General features: G+C 48.5%; 1 protein-coding gene across 1 annotated transcript; it reads right to left on the reverse strand.

Annotated features, from left to right (window-relative positions):
• Nucleotides 1-1,936: 1,936 nt before the first annotated feature.
• On the reverse strand, nt 1,937-21,381 carry LOC118374732 (SNF-related serine/threonine-protein kinase; the record flags this gene model as incomplete). The annotated part of the gene is given in 11 exon segments (XM_052503321.1): nt 1,937-2,083; nt 3,364-3,507; nt 4,115-4,268; nt 4,321-4,472; nt 4,904-4,951; nt 6,163-7,857; nt 7,859-7,910; nt 7,913-8,148; nt 11,295-11,358; nt 11,361-11,428; nt 21,169-21,381. Coding segments are annotated over 6 exon segments (1,735 nt in total), but the record flags the coding sequence as incomplete, so codon positions are not given.
• Between the last annotated feature and the right edge of the window lie 632 nt (nt 21,382-22,013).

Here is a 22,013-nt window from a genome sequence, read left to right on the forward strand (position 1 = left end):
CAGACTGGCTGACATGAATAAAGTCATGTTCTTTTCTTGGAGACACCCATTCCTAATAAGGCTATACTTACAGCTCTGCACCAAGAGGTTCACTCTGCCGTCTCTAAATATAGAGCACCATATTTACATCTCTATTTACAGACATTTTGTTTCAAAAGAAAAAAAATACTCAAGATATCTTTCTCTGTTAGTTTTAGTCCGAGGTGCCTTTAAATCGAAGGCTGTACAGGGTTGAAATATAAAACAAAAATATGTTGATTTACAGATAGCTGCAACATGTAGCTTATTGCCAATGCCCTTAAAATATATCCCCACATCTCCCTACAACCCCATTTCTTTCCTTCTTTACTAAGCCCAGTCCTTTAAAGCTTACAGACAGGAATCTCTCCTGAAAGGTGCATGTGCTCTACTGAACCACTAATCCTGAATGTAAAACCTTCACCCTGCAGTGTCCAGTAAGGTGTGGGTGTGTGTGACACACACTGCGATGTTAGTCCCCAACGAAAGACTCACGGGCCGCCCACTTCAACATAGAATAATTTTAAAAACAGCAGATCATTCAAAAATATAACTTTTAAAACATATATACATACTCAACATATACCCTTTAAACCAGCCTGCCAGGCCAGTCAAATGACCAGCCTGCCAGACCAGTCAAAGATCAGCCTGCCAGACCAGTCAGAAGACCAGTCTGCCAGGCCAGTCAAAGACCAGTCTGCCAGACCAGTCAGAAGACCAGCCTGCCAGACCAGTCAGAAGACCAGCCTGCCAGACCAGTCAGAAGACCAGCCTGCCAGACCAGTCAGAAGACCAGTCTGCCAGACCAGTCAGAAGACCAGCCTGCCAGACCAGTCAAAGATCAGCCTGCCAGGACAGTCAGAAGACCAGCCTGCCAGACCAGTCAGAAGATCAGCCTGCCAGGCCAGTCAGAAGACCAGTCAGTTACAGTAACAGAAAGTGAAACAGTCTAACAAAGCAAAGACGTGTGTGGGTCCACTGGAATACAGAGACCCAGTGCAGTTTTCAATTCATGAGTACATTTTTTCTTTTCAATTCTCATGCTCTTCTATTGATTTTAAAATGCCATTTCTAAGATGTTACGTCAACATGGCAGGAGGTCAACCAAGGCCATGACCAACATGTGAACGGGACCACATCAAATCTGTGTGGGTCTGCTTGCCTGCTACCTTGAGGCCCAGCACAGGAGAAAAGACACTACTCGTCTACCAGTGTCCTTTACATTCAGTTTGACACGTTGTCATGAACTTTGAATCATTTCAGGAGTTTGCCCAATTTGCAAATGAATAGCAGTAGTTATAATTACAGATGAATGACCCTTTCTGTTAGAATAGTGTCTAAAAGATTGCAGTCCTACCTGTATTCACTATACAATAGTAAGTATAGTAGTATTTGACCCAAATAGGTTAATGTATTGTGCCTGAAGACGAGTGCATTGAGATTGGAATAAAGACGAAGCCTTATTTTCCAGGTTACTGGCTCTCAGTAACACCAAAGTAAACCCCATGTGTTGAAGTAGCACTTGTTAAACAGCGGTTTGGAAACTCATGTTGCCTTCAAAATCAATTCAGTGAGCTGTATAGCCATCTAAAATGCATCTTTAATTCCATACACTTAAAAATACGAACATAAAACAGATTGTCTGTGTGCAATATCAAAGTGAAATAACGTTTTAGACAGTAGGTCACTGTAAAATGAGGTTAATCAATGAATCAAATTAAAACATCTCTAGAGGTTACCAAGTTTCTGTCTCAGTTGGTCGTTGCCATGTGACTGCATGGCAGGAGCTTATATCAACATGAAGGTTACAGGTTACTTCCCTTCCTCCAGGACCATGTATGGTGACTGGTATCTCTGTCCTGTCCTCCTCTACCTCCCCCAGCTGTATGGTAACTGGTATCTCTGTCCTGTCCTCCTCTACCTCTCCCAGCTGTATGGTGACTGGTATCTCTGTCCTGTCCTCCTCTACCTCTCCCAGCTGTATGGTGACTGGTATCTCTGTCCTGTCCTCCTCTACCTCTCCCAGCTGTATGGTGACTGGTATCTCTGTCCTGTCCTCCTCTACCTCCCCCAGCTGTATGGTAACTGGTATCTCTGTCCTGTCCTCTACCTCTCCCAGCTGTATGGTGACTGGTATCTCTGTCCTGTCTCCTCTATCCCCAGCTGTATGGTGACTGGTATCTCTGTCCTGTCCTCCTCTACCTCCCCAGCTGTATGGTGACTGGTATCTCTGTCCTGTCCTCCCTACCTCCCCAGCTGTATGGTGACTGGTATCTCTGTCCTGTCCTCCTCTACCTCTCCCAGCTGTATGGTGACTGGTATCTCTGTCCTGTCCTCCTCTACCTCTCCCAGCTGTATGGTGACTGGTATCTCTGTCCTGTCCTCCTCTACCCTCCCCAGCAGACTGGTATCTCTGTCCGTCCTATCCTCCTATGCTGACTGGTATCTCTGTCCTGTCCTCCTCTACCTCTCCCCAGCTGTATGGTGACTGGTATCTCTGTCCTGTCCTCCTCTACCTCTCCCAGCTGTATGGTGACTGGTATCTCTGTCCTGTCCTCCTCTACCTCTCCCAGCTGTATGGTGACTGGTATCTCTGTCCTGTCCTCCTCTACCTCCCAGCTGTGACTGGTATCTCTGTCCTGTACCTCCTCTCCCCAGCTGTATGGTCCTGTCCTCCTCTACCTCTCCCAGCTGTATGGTGACTGGTATCTCTGTCCTGTCCTCCTCTACCTCTCCCAGCTGTATGTTGACTGGTATCTCTGTCCTGTCCTCCTCTACCTCTCCCAGCTGTATGGTGACTGGTATCTCTGTCCTGTCCTCCTCTACCTCTCCCAGCTGTATGGTGACTGGTATCTCTGTCCTGTCCTCCTCTACCTTTCCCAGCTGTATGGTGACTGGTATCTCTGTCCTGTCCTCCTCTACCTCTCCCAGCTGTATGGTGACTGGTATCTCTGTCCTATCCTCCCCTACCTCTCCCAGCTGTATGGTGACTGGTATCTCTGTCCTGTCCTCCTCTACCTCTCCCAGCTGTATGGTGACTGGTATCTCTGTCCTGTCCTCCTCTACCTCTCCCAGCTGTATGGTGACTGGTATCTCTGTCCTGTCCTCTCTACCTCTCCCAGCTGTATGGTGACTGGTATCTCTGTCCTGTCCTCCTCTACCTCTCCCAGCTGTATGGTGACTGGTATCTCTGTCCTGTCCTCCTCTACCTCTCCCAGCTGTATGTGACTGTATCTCTGTCCTGTCCTCCTCTACCTCTCCCAGCTGTATGGTGACTGGTATCTCTGTCCTGTCCTCCTCTACCTCTCCCAGCTGTATGGTGACTGGTATCTCTGTCCTGTCTACCTCCCCCAGCTGTATGGTGACTGGTATCTCTGTCCTGTCCTCCTCTACCTCCCCCAGCTGTATGGTGACTGGTATCTCTGTCCTGTCCTCCTCTACCTCTCCCAGCTGTATGGTGACTGGTATCTCTGTCCTGTCCTCCTCTACCTCCCCCAGCTGTATGGTGACTGGTATCTCTGTCCTGTCCTCCTCTACCTCTCCCAGCTGTATGGTGACTGGTATCTCTGTCCTGTCCTCCTCTACCTCCCCCAGCTGTATGGTGACTGGTATCTCTGTCCTGTCCTCCTCTACCTCTCCCAGCTGTATGGTGACTGGTATCTCTGTCCTGTCCTCCTCTACCTCTCCCAGCTGTATGGTGACTGGTATCTCTGTCCTGACCTCCCAGCTGTATGGTGACTGGTATCTCTGTCCTGTCCTCCTCTACCTCTCCCAGCTGTATGGTGACTGGTATCTCTGTCCTGTCCTCCTACCTCTCCCAGCTGTATGGTGACTGGTATCTCTGTCCTGTCCTGCTCTCCTCTACCTCTCCCAGCTGTATGGTGACTGGTATCTCTGTCCTGTCCTCCTACCTCTCCCAGCTGTATGGTGACTGGTATCTCTGTCCTGTCCTCTCCTCTACCTCTCCCAGCTGTATGGTGACTGGTATCTCTGTCCTGTCCTCCTCTACCTCTCCCAGCTGTATGTGACTGGTATCCTGTCTGCTCTACCTCTCCCAGCTGTATGGTGACTGTATCTCTGTCCTGTCCTCCTCTACCTCTCCCAGCTGTATGGTGACTGGTATCTCTGTCCTGTACTGTCCTCCTCTACCTCTCTCAGCTGTCTGGTGACTGGTATCTCTGTCCTGTCCTCCTCTACCTCTCCCAGCTGTATGGTGACTGGTATCTCTGTCCTGTCCTGTCCTCCTCTACCTCTCTCAGCTGTATGGTGACTGGTATCTCTGTCCTGTCGGTCCTCCTCTACCTCTCCCAGCTGTATGGTGACTGGTATCTCTGTCCTGTCCTCCTCTACCTCTCCCAGCTGTATGGTGACTGGTATCTCTGTCCTGTCCTGTCCTCCTCTACCCTCTCAGCTGTATGGTGACTGGTATCTCTGTCCTGTCCGTCCTCCTCTACCTCTCCCAGCTGTATGGTGACTGGTATCTCTGTCTGTCCTGTCCTGGTATCCTCCTGTTCTCCCTACCTCTCCCAGCTGTATGGTGACTGGTATCTCTGTCCTGTCCCTCACTCCCAGCTGTATGAGTATCCTCCTTACCTCCTCTCCCAGCTGTATGGTGACTGGTATCTCTGTCCCAGCTGTATGGTGACTGGTATCTCTGTCCTGTTCTCCTCTACCTCTCCCAGCTGTATGGTGACTGGTATCTCTGTCCTGTCCTCCTCTACCTCTCCCAGCTGTATGGTGACTGGTATCTCTGTCCTGTCCTCCTCCTCTCCCAGCTGTATGGTGACTGGTACCTCCTACCTCTCCCAGCTGTATGGTGACTGGTATCTCTGTCCTGTCCTGTCTCTCTCCCAGCTGACTGGTATCTCTGTCCTGTCCTCCCTACCTCTCCCAGCTGTATGGTGACTGGTATCTCTGTCCTGTCCTCCTCTACCTCTCCCAGCTGTATGGTGACTGGTATCTGTCCTGTCATCCTCTACCTCTCCTGTCTGGTATCTCTGTCATGTCCTCCTACCTCTCCCAGCTGTATGGTGACTGGTATCTCTGTCCTGTCCTCCCAGCCTCTATCTCTCCCAGCTGTATGGTGACTGGTATCTCTGCTGTCCCACTGGTATCTCTGTCCTGGTCCCAGCCTGTCCTCCTCCTATCTCTCCCAGCTGTATGGTGACTGGTATCTCTGTCCTGCTCCTCCTCTACCTCTCCCAGCTGTATGGTGACTGGTATCTGTCCTGTCCTCCTCTCTCTCCCAGCTGTATGGTATCTCTGTCCTGTCCTCCTCTACCTCTCCCAGCTGGTATCTCTGTCCTGTCCTCCTCTACCTCTCCCAGCTGTATGGTGACTGGTATCTCTGTCCTGTTCTCCTCTACCTCTCCCAGCTGTATGGTGACTGGTATCTCTGTCCTGTCCTCCTACCTCTCCCAGCTGTATGGTGACTGGTATCTCTGTCCTGTCCTCCTCTACCTCCCAGCTGTATGGTGACTGGTATATCTCTGTCCTGTCCTCCTCTACCCTCTCCCAGCTGTATGGTGACTGGTATCTCTGTCCTGTCCTCCTGTATGGTACCTCTCCCAGCTGTATGGTGACTGGTATCTCTGTCCTGTCCCCTGTATCTCTGTCCTGTCCTCCTCTACCTCTCCCAGCTGTATGGTGACTGGTATCTCTGTCCTGTCCTCCTCTACCTCTCCCAGCTGTATGGTATCTCTGGTATCTCTGTCCTGTCCTCCCTACCTCTCCCAGCTGTATGGTGACTGGTATCTCTGTCCTGTCCTCCTCTACCTCTCCCAGCTGTATGGTATCTCTGTCCTGTCCTCCTATCTCTCCCAGCTGTATGGTATCTCTGTCCTGTCCTCCTATCTCTCCCAGCTGTATGGTATCTCTGTCCTGTCCTCCTATCTCTCCCAGCTGTATGGTATCTCTGTCCTGTCCTCCTATCTCTCCCAGCTGTATGGTATCTCTGTCCTGTCCTCCCTATCTCTCCCAGCTGTATCTCTGTCCTGTCCTCCTCTACCTCTCCCAGCTGGTATCTCTGTCCTGTCCTCCTCTATCTCTCCCAGCTGTATGGTATCTCTGTCCTGACTGGTATCTCTGTCCTGTCCTCTCTATCTCTCCCAGCTGTATGGTATCTCTGTCCTGCTCCTCCTCTACCTCTCCCAGCTGTATGGTATCTCTGTCCTGTCCTCCTCTACCTCTCCCAGCTGTATGGTGACTGGTATCTGTCCTGTCCTCCTCTACCTCTCCCAGCTGTATGGTATCTCTGTCCTGTCCTCCTCTACCTCTCCCAGCTGTATGGTATCTCTGTCCTGTCCTCCTCTATCTCTCCTAGCATCTAATTTAAGTGCTGACCCTTTAACTATCACATGCTACTACTTACCCACTGTTAAAAGTTTGGTATTTTGTACCCCAAAATATAGTTAATCTAAAATCAAACCAACATCCATATTTATGTTTATATCAACACCCCAACTCACCTTAGAATTGAGTTAAGTTCTGTTACCTCGGCTCATTCCAGGGGGAGCTAGTGATGTAGCAGAAACAAAACAAAAGAACCCCTGCAGCATGCAGCTCATAGACCTAGTGAACAAACAAAAACAATAACAAGTGTCATCTTTTAAGACAACAGCAAGAAGGCAGGTTGTGATGGGGAGGTGTTCTGAGGTCAGACGTATGCTACAGCAGTGACTGTGGTTGGACAGATTGGACTGGCAGAGTGGTGTCAGAGGGTCGCCAGGGAGTATGTGTCATATGACCTGGCAGCAGCTGGCCTGAGAGGTGCACAGGAGCCCTTCTGTAGGGCTGCGCTGGATGTTCACAGAGATGCTCTTTTCACACAGAGGTAGCTGGAGAACATTATTTTTCAGCTTGTTCAGCTTGTTATTCTCCTTGGTGGCCAGGGCCAGTTCACTAAGTGCTGCTGCTGTTTGGTCTGTGTATGACCTTGGAGTGTTGACAGCGGTGGTGGGCAGAGCGATGGTGTCTAACTCCAGGTCCAAGCTGCCGTTGGAGCCGATGCACATCTTCCAAGAGGACCTCTCCTGTGTCTTGACGCTGCCAGCTGACAGGCTGCTGGACAGACTATTGGACAGGTTCTGAGGGTCTATGATGAACTGGCCCATCCCCCCTGCCAGGCCGGGGCCTCCACTTCTCCCCCTGTGTTGTAACTGGGAGCTGAGACACAGGCTCAGGAGCTTCAGGCTCTCCACCAGCTCTGCTGCCCCGGGGCTGCGGGAGGCACAGTGTCTCCGCGTGGACCCTGAGCCTGAAGACGAGTGGTTACTGCTGCCGTTAGAACAACTTGAGGGGGAACCCTGTCCCTTACCACCTCCCCCCCCACTACCACCACTCCCTCCATTGTCACTACTCCCCCCACCTCCCCCTCCAGGAGGACTGCCCCCCTCCCCGGGGGGTTTACTCTGCCCTCCACTGCTCCCTCCACCATTTCCCCCTGAGTTTCCAGGCGGGCCCTCACTGCTGTCCCTGCGGTTCCAGCTATAGGTGAAGCCTGTGTCTTTGTCCAGACGCCGGCGGTGGCTCTCGGAGTCGTCGTCGCTGGTCTCTGAGCTGGAGCAGGACGAGCCGCGGCCTTGGCTCTTGCGGCGGTGATAGCGTTTCTGAGTGGTGCCCGGCGACCCGGCCGCTGCAGCAGCGATGTTCATCTTTAGCCGGCTGAGTTTGGGTGGCAGGCCCTCATCCATGTCGAAGTCGTCGTCTGACTCACCCTCCTCCTCAAAGATCTGGTTGAGGACTGGGGCGCTCTTCCTGGAGGTCAGCCGGTTGGTGATAGATGGAGCCTTGCGACGCAGGATCACTTGGGTGGACAGAGGGGACGGGTCCTCTTCCTCCTTCATCCTCCTCCACCCTGAACAGGCAGCTGCGCTGCTTGGCTGAGGAGGTGGAGGGTGTAGGGGCCGTGGCCCCAGCTCTAGGGGTCCAGAAACGGGGGCAGGGGCACCGGAGGCCCCTGCGTTGCTCTCGTCCCTGCGGAGCTCCAGCAGGCCTTTGGTGCGGTGTCCGTTGAGAAGGCTCTCAGCGCTGCGGGCGGGGGGACTGGGACCACCAGCGTGGCACATGGAGGAGGCTGCCAGACTGTCCTCGATGTCCTGATGCATGTCAATCTTCGTCGGCCAGGACTGCCTGGAGGGGCAGAGAGCAGACCAGAGTTACCCAAACTATTCCCTGGTTAGTATACACTGCAATGACTTTATATAGAGTCAGAGGAGAAAATAAACAAAGATAAAATAAACAGTATGAATTAGAATGAGTTCAGATGATTCATGTGTAATCCAGTCCTGAACTGCTGAACCTGACTGAACAGCTCAGTGAGTCAACATTCTTCTAATGTAGAAGGTCCTTGTTGACATGGCAGAGTGAGAAAACAAACAGAACAGAGCACTGGGGATCTCTCTCGACGGAGCCGGGCATGTCCCAGCGGCACGCATCTAACACAATTAATCCCATGGTAGTCCTGCCTGCCGGGTGCATGTGTGACCCTCCACGCTGCTGCATGGAGGTGGAGGCTGGGTCGGGTCACCACAGGGCCCTTAGTGCTGCTCTGCCACCATCCTAGTTAATTCAGCCAGGCTTTCAAAAGGCATAACTACAGTAGAATCTCTCAGACACACACCTGAGCTGTGTGACACTGCTCAGACTCCATTCACTCTCAACCTCAGACGACCCTGACAGACTCTACAGACAATCCCTGAAGCCTACTACCTGATGAAGCTCAGCTTCAGCCCACGATGGCACAGAGAGCGAGAGAGCTTTAGCCCTCTTGTCCAGGTCACTGTTTTGGGCATATATAAACTGACATGCATGATACACAGTAGACTGTTGTTATTCCTAAAAATAATTGAACCACTATCACAATGTTTTTTCTGTTATGATGCCATGTTGCCTGATGCCACAAGCTGACAGTGTTTGTGTTAAAATACAGAACAACCCTCAAAAAAACTAAGTGGTGAATGGAGGAGCGCAGGCCAGTAGAAACAATAGATGTAGAAACCTGTACTGCTGCACTACACATGACAGTGGATTTGACTCACATTCTGCTCCTGCTCCCAGGGGCCACGACCCAGCAGCTAAAATTGGGCCTTTTTCTCTCCGAGCACCTGTTTGGCAATGGGTTTCTGGCCAAATGGGTTACAGCGAGCAGGCCAGGAGGGAGCAGCTTTAGCCTGCATGTGTTTGATCTCTCCTCTTCCTCCAAAAGGAGTGGCTCACTCTCTGCTTTCTCTCAGAATATCAAAGCCAGACTTCCCTTTCTAGGTCGCTCCAAAGCATTTACTGCAGTCAGCCTTAACAACACATGTCACCACGTTGAGGGATCACATGACCAGAGGGGGCGGGATGGGAAACCAGACCATGAGGAAAGGACAGCATGGGTTCTCCCTCCTAATGCCAGGCACGGTCAACCACAACAAGCAGAGCAGCACCCACAGCTACTGAAGCACGAGAGGTCAATTACCGTCAGAGCCTTGGCTGCTTCCTCCTCCTAGTCATTGAGTCGTCGTCATTATGACAATCTGAATGGCCCCAATAAATGGATGAGTGTGTGTAGCAGGCTATTAAACAGGCATTGGTATTGCAGTTAGAGTGGTTGGATCTGGTGGGTTTCATCTGGAGGGATAGATTTGGTGTTGTGTGTGTGTTGAATGTATGAACAGTTCAATTCGGAAGTTTACATACACCTTAGCCAAATACATTTAAACTCAGTTTCACACAATTCCTGATGTTTAATCTGAGTAAAAATTCCCTGTCTTAGGTCAGTTAGGATCACCACTTTATTTTAAGAATGTGAAATGCCAGAATAATAGTAGAGAGAATGATTTATTTCAGCTTTTATATATTTCTGTGGGTCAAAAGTTGACAAACTCAATTAGTATTTGGTAGCATTGCCTCTAAATTGTTTAACTTGGGTCAAACGTTTCGGGAACCTTCCACAAGCTTCCCACAATAAGTTGGGTGAATTTTGGCCCATTCCTCCTGACGGAACTGGTATAACTGAGTCAGGTTTGTAGGCCTTCTTGCTCGCAAACGCTTTTTCAAGTCTACCCACACATTTTCTATAGGATTGAGGTCAAGGCTTTGTGATGCCCTCCAATACCTTGACTTTGTTGTCCTTAAACCATTTTGCCACGACTTTGGAAGTATGCTTGGGGTCATTGTCCATTTGGAAGACCCATTTTTGAGCAAGCTTTAACTTCCTGACTGATATCTTGAGATGTTGCTTCAATATATCCACATCATTTTCCATTCTACATGATGCCATCTATTTAGTGAAGTGCACCAGTCCCTCCTGCAGCAAAGCACCCCCACAACATGATGCTGCCACTCCCATGCTTCACGGGTGGGATGGTGTTCTTCAGCTTGCCGGCCTCCCCCTTTTTCCTCCAAACATAACAATGGTCATTATGGCCAAGCAGTTCTATTGTTGTTTCATCAGACCAGAGGACATTTCTCCAAAAAGTACGATCTTTGTCCCCATGTGCAGTTGCAGACCGTAGTCTGGCTTTTTTATGGAGGTTTTTGAGCAGTGGCTTCAGGTTACGTCGATATAGGACTCATTTTACTGTGGATATGGATATTTTTGTACCTGTTTCCTCCAGCATCTTCACAAGGTCCTTTGCTGTTGTTCTGGGATTGATTGGCACTTTTCACATTAAAGTACGTTCATCTCTAGGAGACAGAACGCGTCTCCTTCCTGAGCGTTATGACGGCTGCGTGGTCCCATGGTGTTTATACTTGCGTACTATTGTTTGTACAGATGAACATGGTACCTTCAGGCGTTTGGAAATTGCTATCAATAATGAACCAGACCAGTGGAGGTCTACAATTCTTTTCTGGGGTCTTTGATGATGTCTTTTGATTTTCCTATGATGTCAAACAAAGAGGCACTGAGTTTGAAGGTAGGCCTTGAAATACATCCACAGGTACACCTCCAATTGACTCAAATGATGTCAACTAGCCTATCAGTAGCTTCTAAAGCCATGACATCATTTTCTAGACTTTTCCAAGCTGTTTAAAGGCACAGTCAACTTTGTGTATGTAAACTTCTGACCTACTGGAATTGTGATACAGTGAATTATAAGTGAAATAATCTGTAAACAATTGGAAAGATTCCTTGCGTCATGCACAAAGTAGATGTCCTAACCGACTTGCCAAAACTATAGCTTGTTAACAAGAAATTTGTGGAATGGTTGAAAAACAAGTTTTAATGACGCCAACCTAAGTGTATGTAAACCTCCGACTTCAACTGTATGTGTTGCATGTGTGTGTGTCACCTGAACTGGGCCTTGATGTTGCTGGGGCTGGAGGAGCGTGTCTGGACCTCCTTCTCCTGTTTCTTCTCAGGATCCTCTCAGCCAGCAGGAAGTAGGTGGCAGTGATGTGGTTGTACTTGTTGGTCTCCAGGGCTCTAGAACAAACACCATGGACAGAACATGTTAGGACAGGCTGGGAGAGAAGGCCAGAAGAGGGTTACACGCCCACACACGAGACAAGTATGGTATGTCAACAGGCAAGTCACCCAGAGCAAAACCCGATCACGTCGGCATTTGACGCATCTAAAATCTAACAAAGCAACACAACAGGTTCTAACCCGTTTGCCCTCCTAACCCCCTGAGTCAATAACAGTAGGTGGCTGGTTCACGTCCCTCGACAGCCTCTGGGATTCCTCTACGCTGTGCTAATGAACAATCAAGTGAAATCCTCAGCCAAGTGCTGTGTGTGTGTGTGTGTGTGTGTGTGTGTGTGTGTGTGTGTGTGTGTGTGTGTGTGTGTGTGTGTGTGTGTGTGTGTGTGTGTGTGTGTGTGTGTGTGTGTGTGTGTGAATGTAACTGTCTGTCAGGTGGGAGGTGGGGGCTTCAGCAGGACAATCTCTTGAATGCCTGGGAAGTGGGGATAAATCCTCTGGTGTTTACTCAAGACTCCTGTATCCTCTGCTCTCTCCTCATCACCAGTAAAGCCCTTCCTTCAGACAGGGTTAATATCCCTCTGCTCTCTCCTCATCATCAGTAAAAGCCCTTCCTTCAGACAGGGTTAATATCCCTCTGCTCTCTCCTCATCATCAGTAAAGCCCTTCCTTCAGACAGGGTTAATATCCCTCTGCTCTCTCCTCATCATCAGTAAAGCCCTTCCTTCAGACAGGGTTAATAAAGAAGTCCTGTGTGTGTCTGTGAAAGACGGCTGGCAGCGGGCCTGCTGCTTTAAAGTGGAGCCAGTATGTGTGTTTCAAATCACATCCATGATTCATGTTCAGGGTAGGAGGCTAAGGGAGGGCTGCTGTTGGGTTCACATGCTACAGTTCAACACTCTGGTCTCTTATCTGCTGACTGAGTCCCCTCAGATGATTCATGTTCAGGGTAGGAGGCTAAGGGAGGGCTGCTGTTGGGTTCACATGCTACAGTTCAACACTCTGGTCTCTTATCTGCTGACTGAGTCCCCAGATGATTCATGTTCAGGGTAGGGAGGCTAAGGGAGGGCTGCTGTTGGGTTCACATGCTACAGTTCAACACTCTGGTCTCTTATCTGCTGACTGAGTCCCCTCAGATGATTCATGTTCAGGGTAGGAGGCTAGGGAGGGCTGCTGTTGGGTTCACATGCTACAGTTCAACACTCTGGTCTCTTATCTGCTGACTGAGTCCCCTCAGATGATTCATGTTCAGGGTAGGAGGCTAAGGGAGGGCTGCTGTTGGGTTCACATGCTACAGTTCAACACTCTGGTCTCTTATCTGCTGACTGAGTCCCTCAGATGATTCATGTTCAGGGTAGGAGGCTAAGGGAGGCTGCTGTTGGGTTACATGCTACAGTTCAACACTCTGGTCTCTTATCTGCTGACTGAGTCCCTCAGATGATTCATGTTCAGGGTAGGAGGCTAAGGGAGGGCTGCTGTTGGGTTCATGCTACAGTTCAACACTCTGGTCTCTTATCTGCTGACTGAGTCCCCTCAGATGATTCATGTTCAGGGTAGGAGGCTAGGGAGGGCTGCTGTTGGGTTCATGCTACAGTTCAACACTCTGGTCTCTTATCTGCTGACTGAGTCCCCTCAGATGATTCATGTTCAGGGTAGGAGGCTAGGGAGGGCTGCTGTTGGGTTCACATGCTACAGTTCAACACTCTGGTCTCTTATCTGCTGACTGAGTCCCCTCAGATGATTCATGTTCAGGGTAGGAGGCTAAGGGGGCTGCTGTTGGGTTCTATGCTACAGTTCAACACTCTGGTCTCTTATCTGTGACTGAGTCCCCTCAGATGATTCATGTTCAGGGTAGGAGGCTAAGGGAGGGCTGCTGTTGGGTTCACATACAGTTCAACACTTGGTCTCTTATCTGCTGACTGAGTCCCCTCAGATATCTTCATGTTCAGGGTAGGAGGCTAAGGAGGGCTGCTGTTGGGTTCATGCTACAGTTCAACACTCTGGTCTCTTATCTGCTGACTGAGTCCCCCAGATGATTCATGTTCAGGGTAGGAGGCTTAGGAGTGGGTTGCTGTTGGGTTCACATGCTGCAGTTCAACACTCTGGTCTCTTATCTGCTGACTGAGTCCCCCAGATGTTCATGTTCAGGGTAGGAGGCTAAGGGAGGGCTGCTGCTGTCTACATGCTACAGTTCAACACTCTGGTCTCTTATCTGCTGACTGAGTCCCCTCAGATGATTCAAGGGGACTAGGGTAGGAGGCTAAGGGAGGGCTGCTGTTGGGTTCACATGCTACAGTTCAACACTCTGGTCTCTTATCTGCTGACTGAGTCCCCTCAGATGATTCATGTTCAGGGTAGGAGGCTAAGGGAGGGCTGCTGTTGGGTTCACATGCTACAGTTCAACACTCTGGTCTCTTATCTGCTGACTGAGTCCCCTCAGATGATTCATGTTCAGGGTAGGAGGCTAAGGGAGGGCTGCTGTTGGGTTCACATGCTACAGTTCAACACTCTGGTCTCTTATCTGCTGACTGAGTCCCCTCAGATGATTCATGTTCAGGGTAGGAGGCTAAGGGAGGGCTGCTGTTGGGTTCACATGCTACAGTTCAACACTCTGGTCTCTTATCTGCTGACTGAGTCCCCTCAGATGATTCATGTTCAGGGTAGGAGGCTAAGGGAGGGCTGCTGTTGGGTTCACATGCTACAGTTCAACACTCTGGTCTCTTATCTGCTGACTGAGTCCCCTCAGATGATTCATGTTCAGGGTAGGAGGCTGCGGGAGTGGCTGTTGTTGGGCCTTACATGCTACAGTTCAACACTCTGGTCTCTTATCTGCTGAATGAGTCCCCTCAGATGATTCATGTTCAGGGTAGGAGGCTAAGGGAGGGCTGCTGTTGGGTTCACATGCTACAGTTCAACACTCTGGTCTCTTTATCTGCTGACTGAGTCCCCTCAGATGATTCATGTTCAGGGTAGAGGCTAAGGGGAGGGCTGCTGTTGGGTTCACATGCTACAGTTCAACACTCTGGTCTCTTATCTGCTGACTGAGTCCCCCAGATGATTAATGTTCAGGGTAGAGGCTAAGGGAGTACTGCCGTTGTCTACATGCTACAGTTCAACACTCTGGTCTCTTATCTGCTGACTGAGTCCCCTCAGAGATTAATGTTCAGGGTAGGAGGCTATGGGAGGGCTGCTGTTGGGTTCACATGCTACAGTTCAACACTCTGGTCTCTTATCTGCTGACTGAGTCCCCTCAGATGATTCATGTTCAGGGTAGGAGGCTAAGGGAGGGCTGCTGTTGGGTTCACATGCTACAGTTCAACACTCTGGTCTCTTATCTGCTGACTGAGTCCCCTCAGATGTTCAGGTTCAGTTATATGCGTTAGTAGTACTGATGTCAGTGGTGAGCGTGACACAGAAACAGGTTTGGTGGGTTGCAGAACCCGCAATATGAAAAGGACAAATGAAGAGCAGACTAAGGAACCTCATTCATGCCTCCACAGCAAATGGCACAGTCGGTCAAGGCAAAATGCATTCTGTCAAATACCTCGTCACTTGCAGAAGATTAACGGCCATCTGCAATTGTGTGTGTGTGTAGGTTAGGTCTGTGGCGGTCATTCAATTTTGTCATCTGGTGATTGTCATGCAAATAACTGTTGCAATAACTGTGGTCTCATGGTAACTGACCGTTAACATGTTAACATGTTAAACCGTTAACATGTTTAGCTGAATAAAATAGAAAGGATATCTTCTCCAAACCTTTCCAAGGGTGTGTGCTCATGCTGCTGTTCTGTGTTGAGCGGTCAACAAAGAAACTGGTCCTGCTATATGCTTCATTTAGAGTTATTTATGACACTTTAGCTGTGATATAAAACATCTAAACATAGAGCCTAATGTTGGTACATTTTAAAGACTGCACAATGCGACTAATGATTTGAAAAAAGTTGCATGAAAGGCATGAGTTCTGTTCTGTTTCTTGCACAGGCTGCACACACTTCATCAGTCTCTCATTCACAATTTTACAAGTTCTTGATAATATTCTCACCCATCAGACTATTCTCAATTTAATCTGGTCTTTACATACAGCCTACTAATATTATTTTTGATTTAGAATGGCACACAAAAAACCTAATTGTAATCCGTAGCCTGCACTGGAACAGTGGAATGGAGGTTACATGCAGCGCGTCCATAAGGCTCGGGGAAGCTTTCTCTAAAGTAAATAAAATGGCCAAAACTACATAGCCTAATTAGCCTAACCTCGTCTATACAGAAATAAATCCAATCATTCAAAATAGGCTACAGTCGCACTGCTTTGCTTTATCTTGGCCAGGTCGTAGTTGTAAATGAGAACTTGTTCTCAACTGGCCTACCTGGTTAGATAAAGGTGAAATAAATTTTAAAAATCATGATTTGGCCAAAGAGGATCATTAGCTAAAAAATAATAATTGTGGATTGTTCTAAATCGCATTGCCTACAGTTGGAAGGAAAGGCAGCGTGCGCAATTTGGGCAGATTATTGTTGAGTTGTGACTGTCTGAAAAGTAGAGAGCCAAGCCAGACATATCACAATATTCAAAATACAATCGTGGGAAAACAGATTGGAAAACAAATTGTTATTGCTGTAAAGAGAAGACGAGGAAAATACTAATTTGTCCTTTAGTTATCAAAATTCTCAACTTAATTGAGCGAACAACAGTAGAGCCTATTTTATTGGCACCAGCAGAGACAGAGCAATATGTCCGGTGAGTGCACATTGTGCAGATTGACTATTTATCATTGTCGGGTCAGTGCCACTTTAAAGTTAGTTATTGGACAACCGTTTCCTGCTCCACTTTAGATGGACGTCATATTCTATTTGTCTCCCTGATAATGGACAACGTCGTTTTAATTGATTGTTCCTCAGTGTCAGCAGAATAGGCTACTCTGTAATTTGTCATTAAAAAGATTCTGCTAATGTCTCCAGTCATATAAAGTGTAATAAAATTGCATAAAATGTGTTTATAAAAGACCCCATTTTTCCCAGAAGAAACCTATCTGATAGAGCCTAGGTCTACTCTACACTATATGCACTCAGCCTTGCATTTTGTCTTTTTGCAAACAGTGATGGAGTTATATTATTAGCCTATGACTATCCACTCAACACATTATGAATAATAGGCATCTTACATACGTCTGCAAATGCAATGATGCTTTATTATAAAGGTGCACTTTTATGGTGAAAATGTGCTACTCACACCACTCCTATGTATACCAGGTAGACTACACCGGGATGAAAGAGGATTAATGTGCTACTCACACCACTCCTATGTATACCAGGTAGACTACACCGGTTGGAAAGAGTATCACTGTGCTACTCACACCACCCTATGTATACCAGGTAGACTACACCGTTGAAAGAGGATTAATGTGCTACTCACACCACTCCTATGTATACCAGGCACACAACCGGTTGAAAGAGGATTAATGTACTACTCACACCACGCCTATGTATACTAGGTAGACTACAACCGGTTGGAAAGAGGATTAATGTACTACTCACACTAATTCTACATACTTATATCACACCTGCTGGAAAGAGGATTAATGTGCTACTCACACCACTCCTATGTATACCAGGTAGACTACACCGGTTGGAAAGAGGATTAATGTGCTACTCACACCACTCCTATGTATACCAGGTAGACTACACCGGTTGGAAAGAGGATTAATGTACTACTCACACCACTCCTATGTATACCAGGTAGACTACACCGGTTGGAAAGAGGATTAATGTACTTCATTTTAAGAACTGAGTAATAAACCTAGCAGCAGGAGAAAGCTGGGATCTTCTTTTAAATAGTGGTCAGTCAAAACTGTTTTCACACACAAGATTGCGCAACTGAGCTTACAGTCTATGTGCTCTGTAGTCTCTGTGCTCTGTAGGCTCTGTGCTCTTTAGTCTATGTGCTCTGTAGTCTCTATGCTCTGAAGGCTCTGTAGTCTATGTGCTCTGTAGTCTATGCCCAGGCTCCTGTGCTCTGTAGGCTCTGTAGTCTATGTAGTCCTGTGCTCTGTAGTCTATGTGCTCTGTAGTCCTGTGCTCTGTAGTCCTGTGCCTTTAGTCTATGGTCCTGTGCTCCTGTAGTCTCTATGCCCATGCTCTGTAGTCCATGTGCTCCAGGCTCTGTGCTCTGTAGGCTCTGTAGTCTATGTGCTCTGTCGGCTCTGTAGTCTATGTGCTCTGTAGTCTATGTGCTCTGTAGTCTATGTGCAGTTCTGTAGGCTCTATGTGCTCTGTAGTCTCTGTGCCTGTAGTCTCTGTGCTCTGTAGGCTCTATGCTCTGTAGGCTCTGTGCTCTGTAGGCTCTGTGCTCTGTAGGCTCTGTGCTCTGTAGGCTCTGTAGGCTCTGTGCTCTGTAGGCTCTGTAGGCTCTGTGCTCTGTAGGCTATGTGCTCTGTAGTCTGTGCTCTGTAGGCTATGTGCTCACCAACCGTGTTGCAGGGCTCCTATAGACTAGGCTATGTGCTCACCAACCGTGTTGCAGGGCTCCTATGGACTAGGCTATGTGCTCACCAACCGTGTTGCAGGGCTCCTATGGACTAGGCTATGTGCTCACCAACCGTGTTGCAGGGCTCCTATGGACTAGGCTATGTGCTCACCAACCGTGTTGCAGGGCTCCTATGGACTAGGCAATGTGCTCACCAACCGCGGCTGCAGGCTCCCATGGACTAGGCTATGTGCTCACCAACCGTGTTGCAGGGCTCCTATGGACTAGGCTATGTGCTCACCAACCGTGTTGCAGGGCTCCTATGGACTAGGCTATGTGCTCACCAACCGTGTTGCAGGGCTCCTAGGCCTATAGACTAGGCTTAGAGTTATTTGGCCACGTTAGTTGTGATAAAAGCTTTATCAAAACATATGGGATTTGAAAAAGTTGCAAAAAGGCATGTGCTATTTCTTGCCTTAGACGGCACACACTGGGTATCATTCACAAGTGATAATATTGTCACCCATTAGACTATTCTCAATTGAATCTTGTCTTTACATATATTAAATAATATAAGTAGGAAATTCATTTAGATTTATAATGGACCATTATCATGCACCTGTCTGAAGACGGAGGGAAAATACATGTCATCACATAAATAGCGAATGGAGGATGCTTTTCCCACGGTCCATTTTCATGCCAGCCAGGTAGACTACTCCTGTTGTAAAGAAAAGCAATGTGCTTAATATCAGGGAAATTGAGAATTAAATATAGTAAGCCTATAGAAAGCTGATGGGATCCTCTTAAGAGGCCATTAAATCTAAGTTTGAATAGCCTATAGAAATGTTGCGCAACACGAACTCATGATTTTCCATTGCATTTGCATTGATGTCAGAGTAGATAGAGGGACAATAGAGCCCTGAGTACCAGGCCATTAGGACCTGATGGAGGGACCGTAGAGCCCTGAGTACCAGGCCATTAGGACCTGTTGGAGGGACCTTAGAGCCCTGAGTACCAGGCCATTAGGACCTGATGGAGGGACTGTAGAGCCCTGAGTACCAGGCCATTAGGACCTGATGGAGGGACCGTAGAGCCCTGAGTACCAGGCCATTAGGACCTGTATGGAGGGACCTGTAGAGCCCTGAGTACGCAGGCCATTAGGACCTGATGGAGGGACTGTAGAGCCCTGAGTACCAGGCCATTAGGACCTGATGGAGGGACCGTAGAGCCCTGAGTACCAGGCCATTAGGACCTGATGGAGGGACTGTAGAGCCCTGAGTACCAGGCCATTAGGACCTGATGGAGGGACTGTAGAGCCCTGAGTACCAGGCCATTAGGACCTGATGGAGGGACTGTAGAGCCCTGAGTACCAGGCCATTAGGACCTGATGGAGGGACTGTAGAGCCCTGAGTACCAGGCCATTAGGACCTGATGGAGGGACTGTAGAGCCCTGAGTACCAGGCCATTAGGACCTGATGGAGGGACAATAGAGCCCTGAGTACCAGGCCATTAGGACCTGATGGAGGGACTGTAGAGCCCTGAGTACCAGGCCATTAGGACCTGATGGAGGGACTGTAGAGCCCTGAGTACCCGGCCATTAGGACCTGATGGAGGGACAATAGAGCCCTGAGTACCAGGCCATTAGGACCTGATGGGGGACTGTAGAGCCCTGAGTACCAGGCCATTAGGACCTGATGGAGGGACAATAGAGCCCTGAGTATCAGGCCATTAGCAAGTTTGGTAGGCTACTAATGACCATCAACAGCATCAGAGCAGTTTTAGAAAAGCCTAGTTCCTGAGACTCAACGGTCATGTGGAATTTGACTGCAGTCACGACTTGTGACCGTCGGTGTGGCGGTAATATGGTCGCCATAACAGCCCTAGTATAGGTACATGTTTGTATACCTATACATAAAGAAAGAAACGTCCCTTTTCAGGACCCTGTCTTTCAAAGATAATTCGTAAAAATCCAAATAACTTCACAGATCTTCATTGTAAAGGGATTAAACCCTGTTTCCCATGCTTGTTCAATGAACCATTAATGAACATGCACCTGTGGAACGGTCGTTAAGACACTAACAGCTTAAAGACGGTAGGCAATTAAGGTCACAGTTATGAAAACTTAGGACACTAAAGAGGCCTTTCTACGGACTCTGAAAAACACCAAAAGAAAGGTGCCCAGGGTCCCTGCTGATCTGCGTGAACGTGCCTTAGGCATACTGCAAGGAGGCATGAGGACTGCAGATGTGGCCAGGGCAATAAATCGCAATGTCCGTACTGTGAGACACCTAAAACAGCACTACAGAGAGACAGGACGGACAGCTGATTGTCCTCGCAGTGGCAGACCACGTGTCACAACACCTACACAGGAACGGTACATCCGAACATCACACCTGCGGGACAGGTACAGGAAGGCAAAAACAACTGCCGGAGTTACACTAGGAACGCACAATCCCTCCATCAGTGCTCAGACTGTCCACAATAGGCTGAGAGAGGCTGGACTGAGGGCTTGTAGGCTTGTTGTAAGGCAAATCCTCACCAGAAATAGTGTAGCCTATGGGCACAAACCCACCATCGCTGGACCACACAGGACTGGCAAAAGTGCTCTTCACTGACGAGTCAGGGTTTTGTCTCACCAGGGGTGTTGGTTGGATTCTGGTTTTATCGTCAAAGGAATGAGCATTACACCGAGGCCTGTACTCTGGAGCGGGATCGATTTGGAGGTAGAGGGTCCGTCATGGTCTGTCACAGCATCATCGGACTAAGCTTGTTGTCATTGCCTGCAATCTCAATGCTGTGCGTTACAGGGAAGACATCCTCCTCCCTCATGTGGTAACCCTTCCTGCAGGCTCATCCTGACATGACCCTCCAGCATGACAATGCCACCAGCCATACTGTTCGTTCTGTGCGTGATTTCATGCAAGACAGGAATGTCAGTGTTCTGCCATGGCCAGCGAAGAGCCCGGATCTCAATCCCATTGAGCACGTCTGGGACCTGTTGGATCGGAGGGTGAGGGCTAGGGCCATTTCCCCCCAGAAATGTCCGGGAACTTGCAGGTGCCTTGGTGGAAAAGTGGGGTAACGTCTCACAGCAAGAACTGGCCCCCCCTTTTGTTCAGGGACACATTATTCAATTTATGTTCAGTTTATATCTCAGTTGTTGAATCTTGTTATGCTCAAACAAATATTTACATATATTAAGTTTGCTGACAAAAAAGCAGTTGACAGTGAGGACATTTCTTTTTGCTGAGTTTATGTCTATGTATGTGTGTTGACTTACTCTACTATGGGCTCTCGGTCTGCGATGTCCCCCAGCACCATGCGCTGTATGATCCCGTTGTGCTCGTCCTCAGACAGGCTCTTATGAGACACCAGGGGGGTGTTGAACTTGGTGGCTGGGGACGGGTCCACCCCCTGCAGCCAGGCATGGCTCTCTATCTCCTCCAGAGACGCACGGCCCTTCGGGTCCCGCTGCAGCATCCGGCCTACCAGACTAGAGGGAGGAAAAACTACTCATTGTTTTTGTCATCATTGATTGAAATTGCTCTTATAGGTTTGCTCTGGTAATGTAAGATGTTTTATCATGCCAATAAAGCTCATTGAATTGCACTGAGAGAGAGAGAAACAGAGGCAAAAAGAGAGGCAGAAAAGAGAGGGCACCATGTTAGTCACATTGCAAACGACCACAGCATCCCCTGTGTTGGCACAACTACCATATAACCAACAGTTATGGATGAAGACAGTTCACAAAACATTCAGGACACCTTCCTAAAATTGAGTTTTACCTCCCCCAAAAAGGTATTTAGTCAGCCACCAATTGTGCAAGTTCTCCCACTTAAAAAGATGAGAGGCCTGTAATTTTAGGTACACTTAAACTATGACAGACAAAATTAGAAGAAATAAAATAAAATGACTAAATACTTTTTTGCCCCACTCTATAAATGTATGCATGACTGTAGGTCGCTTTTGATGAAAGTGTCTGCTAAATGAGATATTGTACAGTGGACAATGACCAAGAAATCAACACAACATCCTGTCTCTGCCCCTTCCTTTCTCTTAGATGCTGGAAAACCAAAACTGTCGAGAACGAGACCTAAAACAGCAGTTTAAGCTTCAGCCTACACA

The sequence above is a fragment of the Oncorhynchus keta genome, unplaced genomic scaffold (assembly GCF_023373465.1).
Source record: "Oncorhynchus keta strain PuntledgeMale-10-30-2019 unplaced genomic scaffold, Oket_V2 Un_contig_17125_pilon_pilon, whole genome shotgun sequence".
In the NCBI taxonomy this organism is placed as follows: domain Eukaryota; kingdom Metazoa; phylum Chordata; class Actinopteri; order Salmoniformes; family Salmonidae; genus Oncorhynchus; species Oncorhynchus keta.